At 38.0% G+C, this 27,385-nt stretch overlaps 1 protein-coding gene across 2 annotated transcripts in view; it reads right to left on the bottom strand.

Annotated features, from left to right (window-relative positions):
• Window positions 1-27,385, bottom strand: part of ARHGAP10 (Rho GTPase activating protein 10) — a 291,364-nt gene that overhangs the window by 177,954 nt on the left and 86,025 nt on the right. For both annotated transcript variants that reach the window (XM_058550168.1, XM_058550169.1), the window contains exons 4-7: window positions 18,670-18,741; window positions 9,960-10,061; window positions 3,938-4,048; window positions 1,962-2,066 (exon numbers count right to left, since the gene is read on the bottom strand). In XM_058550168.1, the coding sequence (XP_058406151.1) occupies window positions 1,962-2,066; window positions 3,938-4,048; window positions 9,960-10,061; window positions 18,670-18,741 (390 nt within the window). The remainder of the gene's footprint in view (window positions 1-1,961; window positions 2,067-3,937; window positions 4,049-9,959; window positions 10,062-18,669; window positions 18,742-27,385) is intronic.

Raw genomic sequence — 27,385 nt, 5'->3', positions numbered from 1 at the left:
AAATCTTTAACCTCTCTGAAACGACTCTGGTGTATGTAAGCTAACTATATCTCCCATCGCCCAGAGGTGCGTGATCAACGTACTTCCATGCATAAGCAAGCTATTCAGAGACAGTTTCTCTGAAGTCCCCAGGAGATGTCCCCACACCTCACCCCAGACCTTGAGGCAGAGGTGGCTTCACGGGCATGTAGCCTGTGCAGTCACACAGGGCCGTGTGCTCAGAAAGTCGCACACTTGATTTAACACTCTGCTGTCGCTATCTCGAAATTCTTCGTTTTTGACTAAGGGGCGCTGCCCTCTCATTTTATGCTGGCCCCACAAATTTCAGATCCAGTTCTGCCTGAAGGTTCTAATCCAGGCCAGCCCTGCACTTGACAAATGAGGTCCAGACAGAAAAAGTGAATTTCCACAAGTTATATAGCCAGTCAGTAGAGGAAAAAAAAAAATCAGGATTATAATCTAATCTTCCAAACTATGTAATGTTCTTTTTACAACACTGTGTTCTGCTGCCTGTACAAGTATTCTGAAAAATCACAGCATCATTAAACTAAATATTCTACTACCCACAGAGACAATTTTGAAGATAAGACTCAACTATACATACACTCTTTGAAATATATTTAAATTATGTCACATTATAGTCACTGATGATGGGGAGGATCTACTCAAAGTCATTTAACCCAGCTTAATGTTCAAACAATCTACAAATAACAATTGACACATGAATTACAAAACATAAGAGATTTCATTATCTACATTCCCAAGTGTAGGGGAACTATACAAAAAAAAAAAAAACTTAGAAATAAAATCTACACAAAAACTATTCATCCTCAATTTCTAAGATTATAAGAAATTGAAGGTCAGGCAGCAAACAGCATAGAGATTCCCATCCTTCTACTTTTATGTCTTTCCGTATGCACTAGAAGTTTGTCCAAAAACTAACTCATTGTATTTCTAACAAGGCCTAAAACTATAATAAATATAACCTGAATAGTTTTTCAATGAGGACACTTTCAAAGTCAGCTAAAGTGTTGAGAAGAAAAACATCTACCAGCTTCTGATGAAAATCACATACACTATACTGTTTAATAGGTAAAGTTCTCTTAAATCTCTTTATCCAAGACCTAATAGCATACACTTTCCAGGAAAATAATAAAGACCAATAGCAACTGTGAACACCATTACATTAGTGAATATGCATAAAACACAGCAAATAAATTCCACTGGAACCATAAGGCTATCTGGGAATAAAAATCAAATAAAATACACAGGTAACAGAGAAGACATTTAGAGCATTATAATTGAAATGCCTTAAATCTAAAGGGGAGGTCTCTTTTGTCTGTTTCATACATAGAGGACTTAGAGCTACATAACAAAGCTTATCATTAGAACTGTCCCATGAAGTGCAGGATGACTACAGTTACCACTACTATACAGTATATTTGAAAGTTACTAAGACAGTAGATCCTCAAAGTTCTCAGCACAAGGAAAAATATTTTAACTATACGAGGTGATGGATGTTAACTAAACTTATTATGGAAATCACTTGACAATATGTAAGTCAAGTCATCATGCTATACACCTTAAACTTACACGGTGTTGTGTGTCAATTATATCTCAATAAAACTGGATAAACAAAAAAATACAGCAAATTATATGAAATGCTGATTATAAAAACATACTTAGTGACTTTTCTGAAAATAAGGGAAGAAAAATAAATTACATGAAATAAATTCATTAAAAAAAAAAAAAGAGCCGCCAGGCGGCAGAATTCCCTGAGCCTCACCTCGCCAGAAAGCAGTTTGTTACACTGAGAACTGACCAGAAGGTGGCAACGTAGCCTCAGTTTCTCAGTATCAACAGATCAGCCTGGTCTTAGTTAACAGCTTTTCATACACCAAATGAATCAAAAATATACATCTCAAACATCTTTTTACACCAGAAAGCTTTCATTTCCTTACATTCTGAATGTTGATCTGTAGTTCCATTTTGTAGTGATTGAAGTCTTTGGCAAGTTCATGACCTTGATGATAGAAAGTAAACATTCCCTGAAAAAATGACAGCATCTAAGACAAAGGAGAAAAAGTGATATTAGCACCAAAAAATCTCAGGGAAAAACAAAAATAATAATAAAAGCAGGCAAGTATTTCTCTTCATCTCATTGTGATTCTATTGAAGTAAAATAATTAAAAGGAAGTCACTAGAATTCAATTAAATCTAACTGCATATTATTAATTGGTCCCCATAAAAAATTAAGGATTTGTGATTTTTCTTTAAATATCAGAGCCATTAGACAGCTTTTATAGAAGAAACAGAATTCTGTATTACTCAATTTGTCCCTTTTAGTCAAGAGAATCTGTATATTCATTTATAATTGAAACTTTCTTGATAGAATCTACAAGGAGAATGAGATCACAGAATCAAAGAGCTGAAGGCTCTCTCCAAAGGCATCCACTACAGGGCAACCTCTCCGTTTTGTTGACAAGGATATTCAGCCACTGGGGCAAAGGGCAGAGGCAGGGTTATAATTAAGCCCTGAGTTTCCTACAAACTCCCAACCCGCCCCTCTTGACTAGAGGGCAGCTGCTTCTGCCCCATATGTGAGTAAATCAAAGTGAGTAAATCAAAGTGAGTAAAAGTCATTTGGGGTCAAAATTAAGGCAATCTTGAAATTCATTTTCTTCGGAATGTCACATAGTGTAATGATTAGGAATTTGGGGCTCTGATGTCAAATGGCCAGCTAGGGTCAATTCCCCAACTTTAGCAATGTTATGAGACCTTGGGCAAATTACTGAAACTTCCTCTACTTCAATTTCCTTATTTGCTAAGTGAGATAATAAAATTATCTCCTCATTCAATTATGTGGAATAAATGCATGAGCACAGTAAAGCACTTAGAACAATGACTGAGCCTGTAAATGCTCAATAAATATAGGCCATTATTATTATTTCACATAAAAAGAACGCTTTAAGGAGGCTGGATATTTTTCTCTAATTGTTTAATTTAAGTTAATTCTACCACTCCAAGTGGACCTCAGCTTCCATGAATGCTAATTTTTAACTAATCATTACTTGGTTATTTTTTTGGTGTCTCAAAATCACACACACAATGGGTAAACTGTATGGCATGTGAATTATATCTCAATAAAGCTTTTTTTTAAAAAAAAAATCACAAGCAAAATAGTCTGTATTAAAATTTAAATGAATCTTGAGAATCATGAATCCCACTGTGTCTTTATTTTTTTGCTATAACCCTCGGTATGAAATATCATTTACATTTTGATTCAGAAGATACATACATTCATATGTGTGCACATATATTAACTTATAAATAACTGAAGCTATTAAGTACATCTATATAAGCACAAATAAAAATCATGTGTTTCTAAAACAAGTATAAGGAAATGTCAGAGTAACTCACTAAATAATACCAAATGTTCCACATACTGGTTCCTAACTTCGGTTGCCATAAGCATTGTAAACTGTATTAAAAATCATTTGTTACCAGTAATTGTTGAATGTATCAAAGTTTGGACTTGTGCACTTGCTTCAGAAACAAACTTGAGTGAAAATTATCCCATGAACACCACCACTCTCACTCACATGCCAATATAATTTCTTTCACAGGGATTTTTTTTTGAAGGGTGGAGTTACAACTAGGATGGCAGAAATGGCACCTGATTACAGAGTCCTTGAGACCATGTAGCAAAAGGAATAATATTCATCACATGTTGCTGTGCACGTAAGGCTGAGAACCACTGATTTAGAGTTGATTCTTTGACTTCATGGCTATCTGTGTCCACCCCTTACAATCTATGATTTCTTGCTTCATGTTGATGCACTGTGGCCTTTAGCAACCATAAATTAGATCTTGAAAGAAAAATAGTTCTATGATATCACAAAATCCGACTAGCAGAACAATTTGCTATAATACTTACAGGTTCCACAAATTCAAACTTCTTCCTTTCTTGGATTTCCTGAAGCTTACATACATATTCAAGAGACAGTTCATAAAAGTGTTGCCGGTTTTGTTCCACTTGGATATCTGCCTATGTTAAAATAATTGAAGCTGGTCAAATGAGAGACAGTGAGAAGTGAAACTCTTTATCAGAGGTTGGCAAAACTACAGTCCACAGGCCAAATACGGCCCACTGCCTCTTTTTCTAAATAACATTGTATTAGAATCTAGACATGACTATTTATCTATGTATCTTCTATAGCTACTTTCCTGCTAAAACAGCCAAATTCAATAGTTGGCAACAGGGACCTTATGGTCTGCAAAAGTATAAAATATTTACTATCCTACTCTTTGCAGAAAAAGTTTGCCAACCCCTGCTCTCTATGATGAGGTTAACCCCAAAGGATTGAAGAGCAACAGTAAGGCTCTTCATGAAAAACTCACCTCACCCGCAACTGACACCTATGGATGAACCATACACATAGACTCAAAACCACACAAACGTTATTTCCAATAACAAATCCTCTAAGAATGAAGTCGGCCAGGGAAAGAGGGTTGGGGCAACTCCAGTCACCTCAGCACTCATGAGTGAACACAGCAGGTGAGGAAGTGGCGGCAATGGCACCACCTCAAGAAGCTTGAAGCCCATCTGTGGGTAGTCATGCTCCTAAGCCCTCACAATGTCCCATCCCCTGGGAGCGAACGGGCACCAGATGGTCAGAAGACATTCCAAAAAAAAGGTTCCAGCTTATCCTAACTAGAAAGGAACTGAGAGAAGTGCATGGCTCTGCAGAGGAACAGCCCAGAAAGAATTCTCGTCCTAGAAACCATTCTTACAAGGCATTATGTATTTCCTAATTTGGCTAATTTTACTTCTAAAAGTATTCATCTAGACATTTCTCCAAGGAGGATATATGAATGGCAATAAGCACACGGAACGATGTTCAACATTACTAATCATTATCGAAATACAAATCAAAACCACAAGATACCACTGCATACCTATCAAAAAAAAAAACAGAAAACGGGGCCAGCCCTATGATTTAGTGGTTAAGTGCGCCCTCTGCTACTGGCAGCCCACGTTTGGATCCCGGGCGCGCACCGGCGCACCGCTTCTCCGGCCATGCTGAGGCCGCATCCCACATACAGCAACTAGAAGGATGTGCAACTGTGACATACAACTATCTACTGGGGCTTTGGGGGGGACAAAAAAAAAAAAGGAGGAGGATTGGCAATAGATGCTAGCTCAGAGCCGGTCTTCTTCAGCAAAAAGAGGAGGATTAGCATGGATGTTAGCTCAGGGCTGATCTTCCTCACACACACACATGCAAAAAAAAAACTATCAAAAAAACAGAGGGTTAGTGAGAATGTGGAGAAATCGTAACCTTGTGTACTGTTGATGGGAATGTAAAATGATACAGCTGCTGTGGAAAATAATATGGCAGTTCTCTAAAAAATTTAAAATAGAATTACGATATGATCCAGCAATTCCATTTCTGGGTAAATACTCACAAGAATTCAGCAGGGACTCAGATTATTTGCACACCCATGTTCAAAGCAGCATCATTCACAATAACTAAAAGTTGGAAGCAACCAAAGTGTCCACTGACATATGAATAGATGAACAAAATGTGGTGTATACGTACAATGCAATATTATTCAGCCTCAAAAAAGAAGGAAATTCTGACACATGCTACCACATGGATGAATGTTGAGGACACTATGCTAAGTGAAATAAGCTAGCCACAAAAGGACAAATACTGTATGATTCCACTTATATATAAGAACAGTCAAATTCATAGAGAGAGAAAGTAGACAGAGGTTGTTAGGAGCTGGGTGGAGGGGGGAGTGGGGGGTTATTATTTAATGGGTACAGAGTTTCAGTATTGCGAGATGAAAAGCATTCTGGAGATGGAATGCGTTGATGATCGCACAACAATGTGAATGTACTTAACACTGAACTGCACACTTGAAAACGGCTAAAATCATAAATTTTCTGTTATGTATTTTACAACAACAAAAATTTTGTAATTTGTTGGAAAAAAGTATTTACTTAACATGGGACAAAAATGTTTTTAGCATCAAATGATTTTTTAAGTAAAATAATGTTTAAATAGAATAAATAAGAGTGTTACTAAACCAAAATGAGAATTTCTACCCAACACTAATCAAAATCATAAAAGTTTTATGCTTCTAATAACCAGAGTTTGTGAGTTCAGCCACCAGCAGCTAATAGACACAACTCGCAGGAAAAACAATGTAATTCTGTTAAGTATTTAATAAAAATGAAGATTTGAGGAGTGAATTCTTCATGTTATTATTACTGGGAAATGTCCTTCAAAAAAATTATACCAGGGTCAGATTTACCAAGGTGTTTTTTTTATTTTAGTAGATTCTCTCTCCTGGTTGTCTGTGCTACTGCAATTACCCTGGCATTGCTGGTCAACTTCTATTAACACTCTCCTAATGTTCTGAGTGTTGAGAACTGCTGTGCCATATGCTGCATAATTAAATCACCAGAATCCCTGATACTGTCAATAAGCCATAATTTACGACAATGCCATGGACATCCACACTATACCTAGCAGCACAGTCCTTTAGCCTGACTCACATCTAAAAGGCAATCACTCTATGTGGTATAATAAGGAATATATATTTGGTCTTTGTCTCCAGTTGCTGGCACAAAGCTCCTAAAACCCTTGGAATTTCCAGAATGATGGAAGCGTCTTTTGTCATACATAAGAAGCCCCTTTTGAGCACACTTGAGTTTATGCTAATGAGGTGTAACCTCTCAATAGCACCAGAAAGACCAAGTGATCAGAGGGTTGGAACTTTCAGCCTCACCCACCAACCTCTGGGAACAGAAGGGAGAAAGCATTATAGATGAAGCTCTATAAAAACTCTTGAACAAGAGTTGATAAGCTTCCATGTTGGTAAACTTATCCACTTGCCTGGTGGGCAGGACACCTCAGTCCCATGGGGACAGAAGTTTCTGTACTTGAGACCCTTCTGGATCCCACCCTCTGCACCTCTTCATCTGGCTGTTCATAGGTATCCTTTATTTTATCCTTTGTAATAAACTGGTAAACTTAAGTAAATGTTTCTGAGTTCTGTGAACTACTCTAGCAAATTAATTGAACCCAAGGACAGGATCGTGCAAATCTCTAATTTACAGCCAGTCAGTCAGAAGCACAGGCAACAATCCAGACTTGCAGCTGGTAATCGGACTATAGTTTTTACTACACCAAGCAAAAGTCACTTGTTTTTAACAAACGTACAACCTCAATTTAATTATCATCTAGTTTCTGACCATTCCAGCTGTAAATATATATAATGAGAGTAGATCTGTCTCACACAAAGTTATTCAAAAGATCTACTTCTCTAGTCATATTTATACTGAAATATTATCATTTAGGTTACTCGAGAAACAAAAACATACTTCAAAAATCAACATAAATGGAATTTTTTTAAACATCTAGTTCTCGTTATAATACAAATATTAAGTAGTATTTAGGGATGTGGATGGAGGTAGAAGCTACTGTGCCCAGTAAACGTAGGGCTATAGCTAAAGGTCCTAATTACCAAAATAGCCAGCCTGCTGTCTGCCACAAATTTCTCCTGTTATTTTCATTTGCAACAAGAGGAAAGAATAAATGATACAAGTTTCTATGCCTTTGTTCAGTCCCACCCTAAGCAACCTTATTAATCTCTTAAGCACCTCAACTCAATTCACTGCCAAAAGTAATGAAAATCCAAATCTAACCTCGTTCCCCTTCACAGCATCCTCCCCTTTTAAGGCCTTCACACTTGCAACAGAAAGCTGTTTCCAGTGGGAGTTTGTCTGTTCGTTAGGGGCAAACAGAGCAGGGTAGGAAGAAATACGTAATCTAAATGAAACAAAATTATTCATCTTGAGGGTCTCTTCAAATTTCTGATCTGGAGTTTAATTATCTTTGGGAATGATGAAATTGTCAAAGCCTTAGCTCACTGTGCAACCATCTTCACACCTGTTCATTCAATAAATATTTATTAAGTGTCTACTCCATGACAAGTACTCTTCTAGGCATTGGGAGAAATCCGAACCAAGTCTGATAAATCTGAATAAAACAATTTTGTTGCCTTCAAGAAGCTTGCACTCTAGTGGAAAAAGCCGTGTAACAACCAAATATACAGTCAAATGGTTGTACGAGTATGAAAAAAAAATAAAGCCGAGTACAAGAGACACTCTAAACAAGATGGTCAGGGAAAACTTATCCAATAAGGTGAACGCTGAGTGGAAAGTATTTGAAAGAGTATTTGGAGGAGTGAGGCATATGGATCTGGGTTGGAAACGTACCAAGCAGAAGAAGAACAAACACAAAGGCCCTGAGCACGGGGTACGCTTGCCCCAGCCCAGTCAGAGCAAGGCAGCCCATGTGGGTGTGAGGACGAGTGGGGTGGGCCTGGGCCTCCAGAGGCAACCATTAGGAGGGTCTTGAGAAGAACAACATGAAGCCTCACTCTGCTGTAAAGAAAATCAACTGTAGGAATGTACTGGTGGAGGCAGGAAGACTAATTAAGAGGCCTTCGCAGTAATCTGTGTGAGAGATGCCAGCAGCTTGGGCCAGGTGACTGTGGAGGGGGTCAGGAGAAGCGGCCATATTCTGAGAATATTCTGAAGCTGAAGAAGACGTATGCTGACGAACTGGATGAGCGGTGTGAGAGGGCCAAGGACCACGCTAAAGAGTTTGCCTAAGCAACGTTTAGAATGAGATATCTAATTAGATAGTGTATTGAAGATGGAAATTGACTTGGGGCATGAAAATCCCTTCGGGATACCTGGAAATAGAGATAAGGAGAGAAAAGAGGTAGAAAACTGCTAACATAAAGAGGCCTGTAAAAACAACAGCTGCCATTTCAAAATTGACTGAGGGTAGGAGGAGAGGGAGCATGGTAACAATTGCATGGTTTTCTACATAATATGGAACAAGCAGAGAATGGAGCCTACCTACCTGTAGTATTGTAATGAGGATTAAGTCGTATAAAAGCTTCTTTTTCTTTTACAAACTGTGAAACACTATCCAAATGTCAGTCAAAGGTATTAAAGAGACAAAGAAAATGTGATGTGTGGGTAACGTCAAAATGACCACACACACATATACACCCACGTCATGCAACTGAATATGACAAGTAAATATAATCCAAGTTTGTACTAGAGTCACTGTTGTTACTGTTGTTTTGATGATACTTCAGTAAGTGTATATTATAGTGGTATATTATGCCCAGATTCCTCATGTGTTTAAAAATAAACAAATGAGAAAAAAAATCACACTTCTGTAGGATGAGTCAAGATCCTAACAGCTGCAAACAGCATTATTTTTAATGAAAGCATATGTTCCAAATTGTAAACCACCAGTCTCCATTCGAGTGTGTGAGTAAAAAAAAACAAGCGGCAGGGAATTTAGAAAAAGGCTAGAAAGAGAAAATGAGAGATAAGATATAAATTCCTTTCTCCTTACATACAGCTCCCTCCAAAAAAATGAGTCTATTAACACAAGCAAAACAGATGCTCTCTTTCCAATAAAGCTGAACCTTCTGAATCATCAGCATTAAATAAGATTAATGCTGCCTTCACATAAAAGCAAAATGGTATATGAACTTAGTAAATTCAATTCATTTCTTTAAGAAATCTTGAAAGCCAATTAATGAATCTAGTCTTGAAAATAATGTATCTGTTCTTCAGCAATGCTGATTAAAATTGTTCCTGTGAAAATACACCCAGAACCAAAGATTTTAATACTATGAACCCATGATAAATTAATCACTATAAGATGTATTAATTATTTTGTGTCTTGTTCCACATGAACTCTTTTCTTAATTCATGGCAATACCTGTTCATTTTTTTTCCCATCTCTAATAATCCTAGATGAAAAGTTTTCAAAAGAAAAGCACATTTAAGCAAAAAAAAGACATGCACTACTTATTAAACTTTAGAAACAAATTAACAAAAATAAAAACAATACCTCTTGTAAATGTGAATCTTTCTTTTTTGCTGATAAATTCAAATGTTTATCAATTAGGCTATAGTTCTTTTCTGTCTCTTTGTCAAACTTCTTTTTTTCTTCCTACAATCAGAAAAGCATAAACAACTATGATTAAACAAGGAAAAAATGCATACACACAATTTATCCACTGGGAAGCTCAAAATATGAAAAATATCTGAAAATAAAGTACCCTGACTGTGATAGAGTTATCTGAAAAATCTGTCCGCACCCAGGCCACTGCTTATTAACCAACAAGACAGGATTAGGATTGAAGAGTCACTTATCTTTTCTTTTTTTCCTTTAATGGGTTCTTTTCCAAGCCTATTATTTTTCAGTTCTTCATACTTTTCAGTGTTTAGAATTAATGCCCTGCCATTTGCCCCTCATTAAAAAAAAATTTTTAAAGAATACAGTGTAAGAACATAAAGCTTAAAAAAGAAAACTTGCTACAGATTTTGGCATAGAAATGGAATTCATTTAAAACTGAGTAAGTTTTGCCCTACATGAAAAAATAATAATCATCACCACTGGAAAAAAAATATTGGGAAAGATCTTCCCTAACTGTCCAGTAGGAATATAACAGCACGATCCTCTGACTAGAAATGTCATCTACTTTCCCAAACCTTAGTAGTGATTTCCATAACATGGTCTAGACTAGGTATCAATGGGTCAACAGGACCTAAAATGATATTGACATACTTGCATTGAGTCCCTTTGGTTAACGTTAACAAGTATTTCTCCAGTACTGCCTAGAAATAACATTTGCTTTCCTTTTGCTATAGAAGCTTTTTGAGAAAACAAGTAACCAAATTTTTAAATGCAGAGAAGACAGACTATCTCCCCTAACACTGCTTCCCCACTTAAGTAGATTTTTAATAAACTTTTCTGAGCACCAGTGAAAGCACAATTATGTCCTCACGCTGTCAAAATGCTTCCATTAACTTCAAACTCTCCCTAACTCTCCAAGGCCTCCTGGAAAAAAAACATTGTCTTCGCTATTTTCCAACTTTTATTTTCTAAAGAAAAAATAATGAACTATTCCAGTCATTTCTGGTATGATCTTATTCCTATTAGGCAAAGAGATGAAATAAAGCACATAAATTCTATTTCTTCCCATTTATCATTATTTTTTTTCAGCATGGGACTACAAACTGCTGTTGTGGGGACCTAGGACAGAACCTCTGCTAGCTCATCTAAAGACCCTAAATTAAACCCCAAATCGATGGAGGAGACAGAGACTCAGGAACTGATGTTTCTTCCTATTTCTACTCCAAGTTTAATTACAAACTAGCCACACAACCTTGAAAAAAATCATTTTACAACACAGAACCTTAGTCTTCTTATTGAAAAGATCAGGGGTTTTTTTTGTACTAGATCATTCTTAGATCCAATCCTAAAATTCTGTGATCCTATGGTTCACCCATGTGTCAGGATGGTCAAGCTTTTGTTGAAACAGAAGCACTTTATTTTTCTTTATGCCCTAGCTTTAATTTACAACTATTTTTAAAAGTTTAAGGCATTAGTATCATGTGGTTACTTTCTTTTCTGCTTTTCATTATGTATTACGCTCTTCATCAACTATTTTAATGACTAACAGAAAATAAACTAAAACAAACACATGGCCATTACTTTAAAAATCTCCACTATTTTAAAAAGTTCACCTGGTAGAGTGCACACTGGATTAGGTGTCAGAAGACTCAAGTTTTAGTTCTGGCCACTTAGGACTGTGACTCTGTGACTGCACCAGTGTCACAGCATTCTCTGAGCATCAGTGTGTCACAGCATTCCCTGAGCTTCAGTTTCTCAGGTTTAAACAAAACAGGAATGGAAGTCATGCCACTGCATTTACCACAAGATTGCTGCAAAGCAAGACCATACAGTAAAAAATGTTCACTATCTTTGCAGACTGGTACTTACTAGGAATTCTGAAAACATTTTTACTCATCTGATTTCAACTGAATCACGGAATGGGACAAAGGCTGCAGTGATGCGAAATCAGCAGTCAACACACCCAGCACACTCAGCAATAGCGGAGAATGTAAATGAACACGTGGGTAAAGTTGGGAATGAAAGAAAATGATGATATCTAGGCTTTGTGAAGAAAAAATTTAGCCAAGAAACAACATTACATCCACCAATTAGAGTGGAAATACATTTGTTAATACATGGTAGGGTATTATACAAATGCTGCTGTGTTTTCTTTTTGAATCTTAAGATTTAGGTAATTATTTCTTCTTGTATTGGTTCTCAGTACCATTATAGATTACTACTCTGCCTCTTTGGGCTCATATCACTTTTTGCGCTGAAGTAATATGAATTTTAAAGGGGATTGTGTTCAAGTAGCATTCAATAAAGAACGGAGCATTTTTTCCTCAACACTGCAATACAGGAAATACATATATATGTACCAATTATACATATATATATAAAATAAATTGAGCAACATAGACAAAAGGCTCTACCAAGAATCAAATTAAATACAATGAAAAAAGTTTTTATAAAACAGCATTGGGAACTCAAGTGAGTCTGGGTCAGGTAGTAATAGAGTGAATGAAGCAAGCTGGAATTGGAATTCATTAAGGAGAAGTGGGGGCAATGGCAAACCAGATAGCCCATATCTATTCTAGAGGGGAAGTCATGATACAGCTCCAGCAGATTTTTGCCATATGAAAGTATAGGCTCAGAATATAGGCCAGATCCTCTGATTTTTATGGGATAGTTAAAAAACCCAATGATTTTTAAATGGTGGCAACAATTTTTTTTTTTTTTTGACATAAGCCAAACAAAATTAAGTTTACAAGCTCAATATGACTCACAGGAAGTCAGCTTATAATCTGTTATAAAATCACACATGCCAAAAAAAAAATATTAAGGAAGAGCTATTACTTAAAACATCATAATCAGTCAAACAGAATGTACGCTGTATAAATGGTAGAGGGAATTCATAAATCTAAGAGACAAAACTTAAATAATCAGGTCTTTTGAACATATTAGGAGTAAAAATATTTAGAGGTGTCAACTGCAAAATCACTAGGTAAAAAATATTATTTAACCAGTGGTGCTGGTATAATTGGTTATCTACTTGGAAATAGAAAGAGAACCACATCTCATATCAAAATTAATTCCAGATGGACTGAAAGAGTCACAAGTAAAAAATGAAGCCACAAAAAAATATTTTCATCAGATCTCAGAATAGAAAAGAAACTTCTGAGCAAAAAAGAACTGCAAGAAGGCATAAGAACTTCCAGTTATCAAAAAATACATAATGAACAAGCAAAAGGCAAACAACAAAGCAGGGAGAAGATGCAACTAATATGTAAGAAAAGAAGTAAATATTCTTAACACGTAAAAAATGCTTTATTAAGTAATTTTTTGCTAAAATTACACATTAATACTTGGAAAAATGGATAAAGAACATATAAAGAATTCACAAAAGTTTGAACGTAATTATGAATTGTTGGCATTTCTACAGGGTACTAGAATTTTTTGTTTTGTTTTAGAAGAGGAGGAGAATTTTTTTTTAAGTTACCAGATGACTTTTTTTTTATTTTTAGTATTTTACAAATTTTCTAGGATGAGGAAATGAAAGGTTTATTTTCAAACTATAAATATCAAATCATAAGGCATGAGTAATCTAGAGAAGAGCTTAAATATTTTCTTCGAGATTCCAGCTTTCTCCCTTTTTATTTAAATAAAGAGGAGATAATACCACAGATACAAGAAACAAGATTCACACTACATGTAACATACCCAGCAAGGGCACTTTCTAAAACGCAATCCTGTATATCCTAGCCAGCCAGAGTTTTGCAATCCCTGTTCTTATCCTCTGTTGGTCTACCAACATCCTACAGCCCAGGAGAAATGCCAGCACCTCTTCCGGGAAGTGGGGGAAAGAGCACCCTCCCATAACTCCTGCACCAAGTCACCTACCCCTGCTTGATACTTCATTTGCCTTATCCAACCCCACTCTCTCTTCCCCCTTTCCTTTAAGTTCCTTCAGCCTCTCCAAAGAGATGAGAATTCAGCTTTTATCCCCACAGGATGGAGCAATGACTCCACACCCAGTAGGTGCCCAGGAGACATCTGCCAGAGAACGAGTGAAGGGGGGAGCCTAGGGCTGCAGCAGCACCAACACTGACAAAATGCCATAGCTGTTCTTGTGCAGGTGCTCCAGAGTCACCTATCCATCATCTTAGCACCATCCGGCCAGAAGGGTCACAAGCCACAGAGCTCTGGCATGTCACCTCTGAACCCCACATGCCGAGAGGGGCAAAAACCTGAGGAGTGCTTGTTTGGCAAGCTGATACGGAGCAAGCCATAAATGAGATAATAAAATAACTGCAACTATGTATATGCCAGGCCCTACACTAGACCCAGCAAATACATTATCAAATTCATTTAATCCTCACAATAACCTCCTGAGACAGCTGTCATTAGTCTCATTTTGAAGATCAGGAAACGGGCTCAGAGGCCTTAAGTAACTTGCCCCAGATCACACAGCCAGTTAAGGGGCAGAAATGGGATTCAAACGAGGAAGAATCAGGTCTTCCTGAAAGCCTTTCCTGGTGCTTCAAAGCTGAGATGACAGGGTATGTTCCAGAGCACCTATGCTTAACCCTATTATAGCACTTTTCACAGTATATTTTTATTGCTTTTTTATTTGACATCTCCCCCATAGAGTTGCCAATTTCTTCAAGACCAGCAGTGTTTTAATTCACAGATATACCCTAGGGCCTCTCACACTATGCCACATGATAGGCACAGGTAAGTGTTTTATCACTAAAATGAAAGAAATGTAATTAAATTAAATCAACACTTTTTTCTGCTTTATCAAATATAATTTGAGAAATTATTCAGATAGATGTGTTTTTTACCCATATTTTGCAGGCATTTAAAAAAATTTCAGGAAGTCAATTTTTATTAAACATTTAGTCATTAGACACAGTCTTGGAAAGAAACACAAAAGAAATCGGGGGTGTCTGGTAATGGCTGAGGCAATCTTATAATATAAGAAATGAACTTTTTTTTTTTTCTTTTTTTCTTTTTTTGGTGAGGAAGATTAGCCCTGAGCTAATATCTGTTGCCAATCCTCCTCCTTTTGCTGAGGAAGAGTGGCCCTGGGCTAACATCCGTGCCCATCTTCCTCTACTTTATATGAGACGCCACCACAGCATGGCTTGATGAGATGTGTGTAGGTCTGCGCCTGGGATCCGAACCTATGAACCCGAGGCTGCCGAAGCAAAGCGTGCAAACTTAATTACCACCATTACTTAATTACCACCAGGCTGGCCCCTGAAATGTACATTTTTTTTCCAACCCTTCTGGTTAAATTTTTCATGCTATTGAATAAAATGATAATAGGCTGTTTCCAAAATAGCATTTGAATAGGCTCTATTATCAAGATAGCTTAGTTGTATCCATTTGATACTAGCATGCTGCTGCTTGCTTGAAGCCACACTTTCATTTCTTGATTGCTCAAATATCTGAAAAAGCAATCTTAAATTCTCTCACCGTAACTCTTATCAAGTTCTGGTACTTCTCGGAGATTTTACACAATGTACTGGACTCCTATGTTGTTTGGTACCTTTATTAGTTTTCTGCAGCTAACTCCACATTCAGTGAGCAATGTCTATTGACAAAGCAAGTGAAGACACTTGGGAATAAGTGAGAAGCTCCTGCAGAAGGTGAAAGAGCTTCAGAGGAGATAAGAGCTGAGCTAGGCCTTCAAAAAGCTCTGAACAGTAACTTGATGTGACATAGCATAGAATGATCTGTGTTCTGCAATGGGAAATGGGGCTTTTTAAACAGAGATGAGGACCTGGCATGCATATAAGAAAATGCGGCAGAACCTACAAAACAGAGGTATAACCCAAACCAAACAGATATGACCAAAGAACATACCCAAATAGAAGCAAACAGTAGAAAAGAATACCTTGGGGCTTTTAAAAAACCCAACTTACAAAAACCACCTAGCAGTTTAGATTACATTAAAACCACAAGTTAAACATGTAATTGGGATTCTGGAAACTGGAGAAATCGAGAGTAAATGGAACTGAAAGAGAGGGCTTCAGTACAAAGGCGGAGGGTATGGCATTACCAGATGGGAAAAAGGAGAAGAGAAAAGAAAAGATTAACATTTTGACACTGATACCTAAAAAATTTTGCTATGGTCAACTTTTTTTTTTTTTTTTTTATGAGGAAGACTCGCCCTGAGCTAACATCTGATGCCAATCCTCCCCTTTTTTCTTGAGGAAGATTGGCCCTGAGCTAACATCCATGCCCATCTTCCTCTACTTTATATGGGGCGCCGCCACAGCATGGCTTTAACAAGCAGTGCGTCAGGGTGCGCCCAGGATCCGAATCTGCGAACCCCGGGCCGCTGAAGCGGAATGCGCACACTTAACTGCTTGCGCCACCAGGCCGGCCCCTGTGGTCAACTTTTAAGGACATTTTTTTTAATCCCCACATGAAAACTACTTTATGCTGTTTAAAAAAAGGCCTTTAATCCAAAGGAGTAAAATTATTTTTAAGCATCCCATGTAAGTAGATTAATCAGTGGAATAAGAACATGTGCTTGTCAAAATATGACTGTTTAAGAAGCACCGATGTAGCCAATAATCCAATATCCAGATTACAAACCCTTTCCTGGTTCTTCTAGAATTACTGGTTTAATGGCTTATTTATTAGATATCTTATATAGTAAGAGAGAATGAAGACTCGCAGGAAATAAAGATATAAAGCATAGTCTTTTCTCTTAAAGATTTAAGAATCAAGAGACGGATGTTTATATTTCACTATATAACCTAGAAAATCACCTTTCTCTACTGTTTATGATAATATACAAAACTGCCAGTTAAAAACGACTTCTTTCTCCCTGTCATCCACGACAACTAGCCTCCTCAAAGGAACATCAACAGGTAGGACAGCCAACACACATACTATATTAAACAAGAAGGTAAGATAAATCCTTTATAAACCTGAAACCAGAAGAACAATGAAGAAATAAAGAAATGGGACTTCAGCATAGAATTTGGCCATCAAACAGTTCAAGGCATAGACTAAAACTATTAAAATAATTTCTCCTTTTAATAGGGCAATTTATTTTGCAAGTTGCTTTGCAAGATATGCTCTGAACAAACACAACATCAGAAGCTGGGAAATTGTGCAGGGGGTGGGGGAATCAACAGAAGATTCGAGGTCAGAAATTTATAAAACTCAGTAGGGTGGCTGACAAATAAAAAGAAAATATATTTATTAAGTCACATTCATTTTTCATTTCTATAATAATCTTTGCCCACCACTACTATCACCCAATTAAAATTTAAAAAATAAGACATGGACATTGTTTACATTCAGAATCTGCCAATGAAATGTTAAAAGAACCAAGAGGTTCAAAAGCTTTCAAACAGCCTAAGGAGATGAGATCAGAGAAAACAGAATCCAAAAACTACAAAATAGAGCAGTCAGATCCCCAAGGCCATCATTTTACAGATAAGAAACTAAAGCCAATTACTTGCCCAAGGTGACAGATGTGAAACCAGACCTTCAATCTCGCGTTACGAAGACAGAGGACACAAACCAGCTTCTCGCAGCTCAGCAAACAATCCTAGGAAGGAGACTTGGGGGGTACCCCCACTGACCTCCCCTCAAAACAAAGCTCTTCATTAAAAACTGTAAAATATTCTGCCAAAAAGAAATGTCTAATATTTTAACAAGTCACTTAAAGGAGAACTGATTCCATAAATAGCAATTACACAGCTGACACTCTTTGGGTCCATTTGTGTGTTACAGCCATTGAGGCCACAATGTTTATTTGTACAAAAGAATTTTAATAGTTTGTTTAGAAAGAAAAAGGAAAAAAATCTCATATCCCCAACCGTGTGGGGGAAAAAATACAAATATAAAAACTCTCTTCCCTACCTAAAATTGATGTTATTCTCTTCTCCTTGGGCCAAGCCAAAAATGGTCAACGACACGTGAATGTTACTTTTTCTCCCTCAAGTACACACACAAAATTCAGGAAAGGTTGGTGGAAATTGCTTTTCTGGGATCATTTCAAAGCTCAGTTTGCAAACTTTAGAGGTTGCCAAATACATCCAAGCTCCCTGTGGCAAAGCCCCTGCATTGTTCCCGGAAATCCTGGCTAAAGCTCAGATCCTTGAATGCGGCATCAGTGGTTCACTCATCTTTGAATCCCCAGCAGCTATAACAATACTGGCACGGAACAGAAGCTCAATAAATTTTTGTTAAATTGAAGGAAATTGCATCCCAATAACCTAATATTCTCTTCCTAGTTTCAACGGCATCATGGTGCAGCAGCATTTCTAATCTTAAACTCTACACTCCGCCATAAAACTGAGGCATACACAGAAATAACCGTACTCCCTACAGAGATAAGATGCTTCTATTCAGAGTAAATGTGTTGTTTGGTTAAGGATATTTTTAAAACTCTATATGGAAAGGCATAGCCAAAGAAGATTACTACAGGTTTTACTATCTGTCCAGGTGTTTTTGTTTTGTTTTCCATTTCATATCCCCCAAAGGCAAAAAAGCACATTTAAAACATAGAACAACAGATGGTTTACTCCAACATCTCCTTCGAAGCTGCCAAATGTAAATAAAGTGTACACTGAAGCAGCAGAGACATCTACATTTTCTGTTTACAACTGTACTCAAATTAGACACCAACCTTTACAGCTCCAAGTTGTTCTTTTCTGAATTTTTCCAAGGGCTTAATCAGGGTTTCAGTTACACTTAATGCCTAGAGAACAAGAATGATAACAAAAGAGCACAGTATTAGGTTTCCAAAAAGGAAAAAATTAGTATTTCCCTCTTCTACCCCACCCAGAAATAAAATGAACAACATATTTAACGACTTTATCTCACCCCACCAATGCAACCATTAAATCACTTCTAAATTTATTAACACACCAGATCTCCATAAATATTTTCAGGGAAGAGGAGGTGGGGCAACTTGCCAGGGAAATGTGCCACACAGCCCCAACACAGCTCTTTCTTCAGGGAAAGAGCAAGAGGGTTGTCTTTATAAACAACAAAGGGGTCTATCACATTCATTAACAGAACACTTCTGTTTGAGAATTTCTTTCCTCCCCCTCCTCAGAAATTTAAAAGTCAATTACATTCCTTTATTAGTAATCAGACTACATTATGTAAAGGAATAGGTTTGTGGCTACAAGTTTAAATACAACCAGTCTGCCCCTCATGACTGAAAATTCCTCATAAGGATTTAAGATACACCAGTAAAGCAGAGTCACTGGAGCTTGCCACATCAGAGCAAATATTGGGCGTGCCGGCAAACAGCACAGAAGGGGAAGGTCTCATGATAGAAGCCGCACACAGACTCCAACCACAGCCGCATTCATTCTTATGCTGGCAGGTTTGAGGCTTTTTGTTTTAAGGCAGACTCTACAAATAACAATGCTGAAAATGCAAATAAAAGAACATTTACCTAAGGAGAATGCATTTAATAATACTGTGCTGGTGACTAGTGGCTTTCTTATCCTTTATTTCCAGAAGACCAGAAATACCCAGAACAGAAAAGGAAACCTCAAAACACTTTATAACAATGTGTCGCCCCTCCACCCTTTTCTTTGACAAAAAAGGCCCCCCAAATTCCAAGCTTAAAATTACAGAAAAAATAAGTGACTTAGAATAGACAGGATTCTCAATTTAAGGAAAGGCTCTTTGGCAGTGTTTCATCATGTAAGGGTTTCTCCCAAAGAGACCATTCATACTGTGAGATAGGGAATCCTCATAAATGTCATGATGCCCAGCGTTTGAACCCTCCTCCCCAGGCCAGCAACCGGGTTCCACTCACTCTTAAGGGAAAGGGATCACCTTCACAATATGTTAATTTTATCCATTGTAGATCATGTGACCTACAACAAAGGCAAACCAAGGAGTCCTTTGTACTAAAGAACAGAGCAGGGACAAAGCAGCACAGGCCAGGAATCTCCATTACCCAAACCAATATGGGATGCCCCAAGTTCCATCTGGGAAAGCAGATATGAGAGGTTCTGCCATACATACGTTGTAAAAGTGATCCAACTGACACAGCATCTCTAATTCAAGGCACACTTCTATTAGCACCAGTGTCATTTCCTAAGCTTCCATATTAGATTTAGCCTACTAATGTTCCTGAATAAACCTACATAATACATCTCCTGTGGAGGCTGGCACGCTCAAGAAATCAGCCCAACATTATATGCTGGGATCAAAGGGGTTAATAACTGTTCAAAGTTCACAGAGGATAGAAGCCGGGATTCAAAACCATGTAAATTAGAGCCCAAGCTTAACCACCAACACTGCAATAAAAGTACCGAACAGGTACTTCCCCATTCCAAGTAGCTTCTTAATAAACTCTATACACATGAAACAAGTATTCGCTGAGTGTTCAGTGCCAAGTGCGAGAGATACAACTATGAACAAAAGAAGTACAGCCTCTGCCTTCATGGAACTTACTGTCTAGTAGGGGAGACATACAATGGATACGTGAACACAAAAGTAGATGTATAACTGCAAATTCTAGTAATTCCTTTGAATGGAGAAAAATAGGGCTATGGTAAAGAATTTATTAGAGGATATATAAGGAGAAATGTGCTCAGGGAGACCTTTATCAAAGAAGTGACATTTAAGCTAAGACATGAAAGATGAGAAGGAATTAGTGGTGCAAAGAGCAAGGCAAATTGTTTCCAGTCTGAAACCAGCAGAGGCAAAGGAGGAAGGTGAGGAGTTAGAGTATTACAGGAAATAGGAAAAGGCCAGTATGGCTGGGGCATAAAGAACAAGGAAGTGAATGGAAAGAGATGAGTGACGGCAGAGGAACAGAACACGCAGAGCCATGTGGGCCCAGGGAAAGAGCTATTTTACTTTGGGTATGATGGAAAGCCACTAACGGGTTTTAAGCAGGGAATTAACACAATGATCTCTAGATCTCTTAAAGATTACTCACGGTGCTCTGAGAAAAAGAGATTAGAGGTGAGGAAAACTGGAAGGAGAAAGACTTGTTAGGAGGCTTCTAGAGTGGTACAGGCAAGAGATGACGGTGGCTTGGAGTAAGGTAGTGACAACAGAAATGGAGAGAAGTAGACAGATTTGAGAGATATTTGCAGGTGGAATCAAAGTAATTGGTGACAGACTGAATGTGGAAATGGTAGGGTTTCTAGGATCACTTCCAGATTCTGGTATGAGCCACTGAATAGACAAGAATGCTATTTATTGAAATAGGAAAATTTTGAGGAACAGCAGCTGAGAGCAAGCACTAAGGGATTATGTTAAATTTGAGACACTGGGAGATACCCAAAAGATTAGTGAAACAAGTTGTCAGAGACATGGGTCTACAGCCTAGAAGAGAAGTTTAGATCAGAGATATAAATTTGGTAGTCATCTGCAAGTAGATGGCATTTGAAGTCATGAAGTAGGTAGGACATAGCAGAGGACAGAAAGAAAAGGTCCCAGACCAAGCACTTAGGTCAGGAAAAGGAAGATTAGGAGAAGAAGACAGCAATGGAGACTGGGAAGAAGCTACCAAGATTTGGATGAAGGAAGAAAAAGGTTAAACTGTGTGAGCTGCAGAGAAATTAAAGAAGGAATGAGACCTTAACGATATCCATGGTAAAGTGGGAGAAAGGGCCAGAACGGAGTTGGTTAACGACTGAAAAGTGAGGACACTTGCGGGAAGGATGGCCGTGAAGGATAGAACAGAGAGATGACGACTACTGAAAGGGAACATGAGGTGAAGTTGAAAGCGTGTTTCTTTTTTTTTTTTAAGATGGAATATCCATACTTAAGAGATGAGAACATATCTAAATGGCCAAATGAAGAATCCAGGAAAGATGGTTCAAAGTCTCAAACATGGGAAGAGATGGGATGCTGACCGTGTATGCGTATTGACCTGTCATAGAAGTAAAGATCCTTCCCTCCCTTGTAATAGAAAGTAAGGCGAAAACAACTGCCAATACAAATAGGTTTATAGATTTCATGAAGACAAACTGAGGGAGTTGCTATCAGATGGGTATTTTTTCCATGAAGTACAAAGCAAGGTCACTTACAGAGGGTTTGAGCATGGGAAAACATTTAAATAGAAAGCAGAATGAATGAAAGAATCATTACAAACAGTGGGTAGGGCACTTCCTAGAGAAACACAAACATTCCTGGGCAGGGCTGCAGGCCCTTTGAGGTATGAGAGCAGGAGTTTATGAAGGCATCCATCCGCCTCATGTGAGATTTTCTCTAACAGCGCAGGGAGGAGGTGGGCAGTTACGTTCATTCTGGGTAAGAGTATTTCCAAGAGATGTAAACACATCAGCCTAATACCATGTGGCATGTGCAGTGCAGGTGAGCTGCACAGAGGAGGAAGCCACCTGCGTAAGAGAAGATGTCAAGGGGATAATGCAGAGCTGAGCCTGACACAGGGCATAGGAGTTCTCCAGGCGAAGGGTAAGAGTAAGAGAAAGGCCCTCTCCGAGGAGACGGGAAAGCAGCAATTTCAGGGCATGGAACTACATGCAATTCAGTGTCACTAAAGGAGCCGAAACAGTCAGGAATCTGGAGCAGAGGCTGAAGGGATCAGATGAGTGTCAAGAGCCATCAGCATGGGACCTAGGAAATGCTCAGTAAATGCTAGATGTAGGCATCAATAACGTGGCTATATGAAGGCCTTTTAAAATGAGAACCCTAAAACTCCATACTCTGGAGTAAACACCATCCTTCACAAAAGGACCACGCCACAAAGACTTCACAAGAGCAATTTTTAGGTCATTATATTTGTTCTTCATTTGGAGAATTAATTTGATGCAACATTTGTCTGACTTCTAAGGACGAACACTATTTAGGAAAAAAATATAAGGGGTTTCTGCCCTACTGTTTGCAGGGCAACAAGCAAGTTTCCAAAACAAGGAAAGAAGTAGTTGTGACAGATACCACTATAACCAACTCTTTAATAAAAAAATTTTTTGATTAAAAATTTTAAAACTTTAAATTCATTACCATTTTTCTTCTTTAAGAAAGTCTAATTATGTAACTTCTGAACTGAATCTTAAGCATTCTATTCAAGAACAAAATAATGCAGTAGCTACTAAATGCTTCAGTGAGTCAATGTGAGTTGAGCAACAAGGATTGTTTCCTTCTTTTTCTCAAAATAGAGTTAAGACTCCATGGAATCTCAGTTCCTTCTATAATTTCACAGAAGTATTATAAAATATTTGTCAGTAATAAGTGTTACTGAAGTTTTCTAATGCCAAAACATGATTCTTCTTCCCCAGAGACAAATCTAGGACTGCCCCTAAAACTCTAAAGGCCATTTCTGGTGATGGTAGTTTCCTAATTTGAAAAAGATAGCTGAAGTAATAATATAGGGAAAAGCTTTCAAATACTAACACATTAGAAATCAATCAGATAATTTAAAGTGAGAGAAAGCAAATACAGAATGTACTTTATAACCGACACATAAGATTATATAACCATATTTTTTCCTATGAAATATTGAACCAGTCACAAAAAGAAGTCATAAAAAGCCTTGGCTAACGAGCCTTGGCAAGGGTTTTGGATAGTCCTGCTTAGAAACAGCAGGCATCTACACGAACATAAAACATAATAATTAATCAGTTGCTCTCACCTTAGAGCAGGGGTCAGCCAACTTTTTCTATAAAATGCCAGGTAGCAAATAATTTAGGCTCTACAGCCATAATGCCTCAGTTGAAACTACTCAACTTGACATTGTAACACAAAAGCAGTCATAAGCAGTATATAAATGAATGAGCATAGCTATGTTCCAACAAAATTTTCTTTACAAAAACAGAGGGCAAGGTGGATTTGGCCCACGGGTCATAGTTGGCTGAATCCCTCCTTAGAGAATCATCTAGAATATCATGGCATAAGATGATCTATTTATTCTTACCTGTTATTTTCTTTTTTTTTTTTTTTTTGCTGAGCAAGAGTTGCCCTAAGCTCACATCTGTTACCAATCTTCCTCTTTTTGGTGAGGAAGACTGGCGCTGAGCTAACATCTGTGCCCATCTTCCTCTACTTTGCATATGGGATGCCACCACAGCGTGGCTTGACAGCAGTGCATAGGTCCACGCCTGTGATCTGAACCCATGAACTCTGGGCTGCCAAAGAGGAGCAGGTGGACTCAATCACTACGCCACCAGGCCGGTTCCTGTATATTTTAACCTTTTTTTTTTTTTTTTTGCTGAGGAAGATTAGCCTAGTTTTGAGCTAACATGTATTGCCAAACTTCCTCTTTTTTTTTTGGTGAGGAAGCCTGGCCCCAAGCTAACATCTGTTGCCAATCCTCCTCTTTTTGCTTGAGGAAGATTATTGCTGAGCTAACATCTGTGCCAGTCTTCCTCTACTTTATATATGGAACGCCCGGCAGCATGGTTTCATGAGTGGTGCCTAAGTCCACACCCGGGGTTCTGAACCTGAAAACCCCAGGCTGCCGAAGCAGGGTGTGCGAACTTGACTGGTATGCCACAGAGCCAGCCCCTGATTGTATATTTTTTTAAATCTACATTTACCATATTTGCAGGGGACCAAAAGTTGGGAGGGAAGGTTGAATGTTGGATAAGAGAATCACAGTTCAAGTAACTCTCAAGCTGAAAAGAAGGATTCAAAAGTGGTGCCATAGAATTTGCCTGGGATAAATAATCTACCGGGTTTCAATGCTGAAAGGCAAACTGCTCAGGCGTGAAAGGTATCTTAACCACAGTTTATGTGAATTTAATAGTGGGCTTTAATAGAGGCTTTAGCTCCTAAAAAATTGAGTTAACTGAAAGTTCAGCATGAGCCAAAGTAGTCATAAATTGCCCTAGAAGATAATGAATACATATGTACGTTACATATATTGTTCAAATCCAAACAAGGTAATCATTCAACTGTGTCCCCTAAGATCAGAACCTATCTCAACGGTACAGTTACCACATTTTAAGACAGACATTTTCTAACTGGGGCAAAGGAAGAAGGTCACCAGAATGTTAAAAAGGTTTAGGAGGAATAGGTAAGAAAACCAGAGGTGTTTAACGAGATTGAGGAGGAAGAAAACATTTAGAGGGAACATAATAGCTGTCTTTAAATATTTAAATAGGTACTGTATAAAAGAAGCAGAAATCATTGTGATTTGCTTAAAGAGGACAAAACCAGGTCTAATGGGGAGAAGTCATAGAGCAGCAGATTTGGGTTCACTATCAAGAGGAACTCTATAAGACCTACAACGGGAGCTGGCCTGGTGGCGCAGTGGTTAAGTGCGAACGCTCCGCTGTGGCGGCCTGAAGGTTCGCAGGTTCGGATCCCGGGCGTGCACTGACGCACTGCTTATCAAGCCATGCTGTGGCGGCGTCCCATATAAAGTGGAGGAAGATGGGCATGGATGTTAGCCCAGGGCCAATCTTCCTCGGCAAAAAGAGGACTGGCATCAGGTGTTAGCTCAGGGCTGATCTTCCTAACACACACACAAAAAAGAGAGACCTACAACGAATCAAGCAAAGTAGTGACCTCTAGCTCCTTCCACATAAACAAGTAGAAGCTAGATGACCACTGTCCAGGGATACTCTATCACCGATTCCTCACTGAGAGAAAGTTGGCCTAGGAGACCTCTGAGGACCTCTGAATCTATTCTATGATTCTGGGATTCTGCATAAGTTGGGAGAGGCAGAAGGGCAAACTACACTTCAATGTTGCCTTATAATGCTATCGTGGCAAACCACAGAACCATCAGAACGTCACAATTCAAAGAATAAGATTATTCTATAACAGTCTGGGGGATAAAAATTTTCCCACAACTAGTCAAGTCTGAAATCTCTCTTCATTAGACATTCGGATGTAAGAACTTAAATGACTTAAAAAAAAAAAAGGAAAGGTAGGATGGTATCTTTACCTACCTCTACAGTTCAAGCTAGAACTGAGAATTCTGTTGACAATAGCTGACCAGCAGAGAATCAGACTCCACTGTGGGGAGGAACCACCATCGCTACCTTAAATTTCCACATTTGAGATCAAAGGCTAAGTTCCGATTTTGTAAATTCTAAAGAGAATGGGGCTTAGGGCTAGAAACCCATATTCAGTAAAAAGGAAACAAAGGCAAAACTACATCCTACGATATCTTTAATAACAAATTCTTAAAGTAACAGTCTAGGTAAAACAATGAAAAAAATCAGTGTAACTACTAAATCACGCCTTTCTAATCACTCAGTACAAACGAGGACAGACTGAGTCTAATGAAACAGAAGGAATTATGTCCATTCCCCATGGCCCTCGTTATTTTAAGCCTGGATTCCAAATGTTCTTGACTCCAGAGGAATGCATAATCTGAGAGCAAAGGAGAATTTCCACTATTTTCTCCCATGACCTTCCAGATACTTCTCATTTCATTAGACTAAAAGGAAAACTATACCTTCCAATTCTAATGTCAAGAATAGCAGCAAAGAAGCCATTCAGCAAAGACATAGTCCTTATTTTTCTTGAAAAAGAACCTTGAGAAAGGGTGCCAAGGAACTATCATCATAACCTATTTCCAAATATAAGGAATATTTTCCCCAAAATTGTCCCTCAGAAAAAAAGAGACTTGCCCTATAGAAAAATTCTTATCGAGTTTCTTTAAGGAGTGCACTTTATATTATTTTCATCAACAAAGAAATGTTCGAGGAATCTTAGCCTAATATGACCCCAATTACATCTAGTTTCAGAAGCTCAGAGATCACAAAAAGGTCTGAATTAAAAAAAGGTGAGGGGGTGGATTTAAGAAATATAGGAAATTCAGTTGTCATTCTGGAGATGACTTCAAAATTATTAGTGTTCAGTGTTTTCATAAAGATCATTTTAAAAGAAACAAGGTAAGTGGTTACATTAAGAAAATAAAAATAAATCTCAGGGATAAATTTTTTAAGACCACTGTCCAAATGTGCTGCAAATGGATACCTGTGGCTTGAGATAAAATTTCCAAGGAAAGCATCAGAAAGATCTTAAAAGGTGTTGTATCTCAAAGAACTCAGATGTGGCTATGAGGTCTCTGGAAAGCTGTGCTGAAAAATTCAGAATATGTCTGTGATAAATATACTAAAGTCAAAGGCATCGAGTGTTGGAAAACCTTTTATGAAATAAGTGGGGAAAATATTCCTAAAGTATATCTTGATAATTTCATCTTAAAATATGAATACATATTTAACCAACAAAATAATGCAAGTAGACAGGATTATCTAGCAGACATACATATGCATACCTAAAAGCATGTACGTTCAAACTATCCAAAATATTTTTTGTTTAATCTTCTCATGGGAAAGACGGTAGTGCCTTATAAGCAGGCATAAACAGTAGAGGTAGTGGATAGCTGTCTTTTGGGGCTACCCAGCACTTGAAACTCCTGCCTACGTTTGAGGAATTCTACCTGA

The sequence above is a fragment of the Diceros bicornis genome, chromosome 11 (genome assembly GCF_020826845.1).
Source record: "Diceros bicornis minor isolate mBicDic1 chromosome 11, mDicBic1.mat.cur, whole genome shotgun sequence".
NCBI lineage: Eukaryota > Metazoa > Chordata > Mammalia > Perissodactyla > Rhinocerotidae > Diceros > Diceros bicornis.
This window is presented reverse-complemented; position numbering and strand designations above follow the sequence as displayed.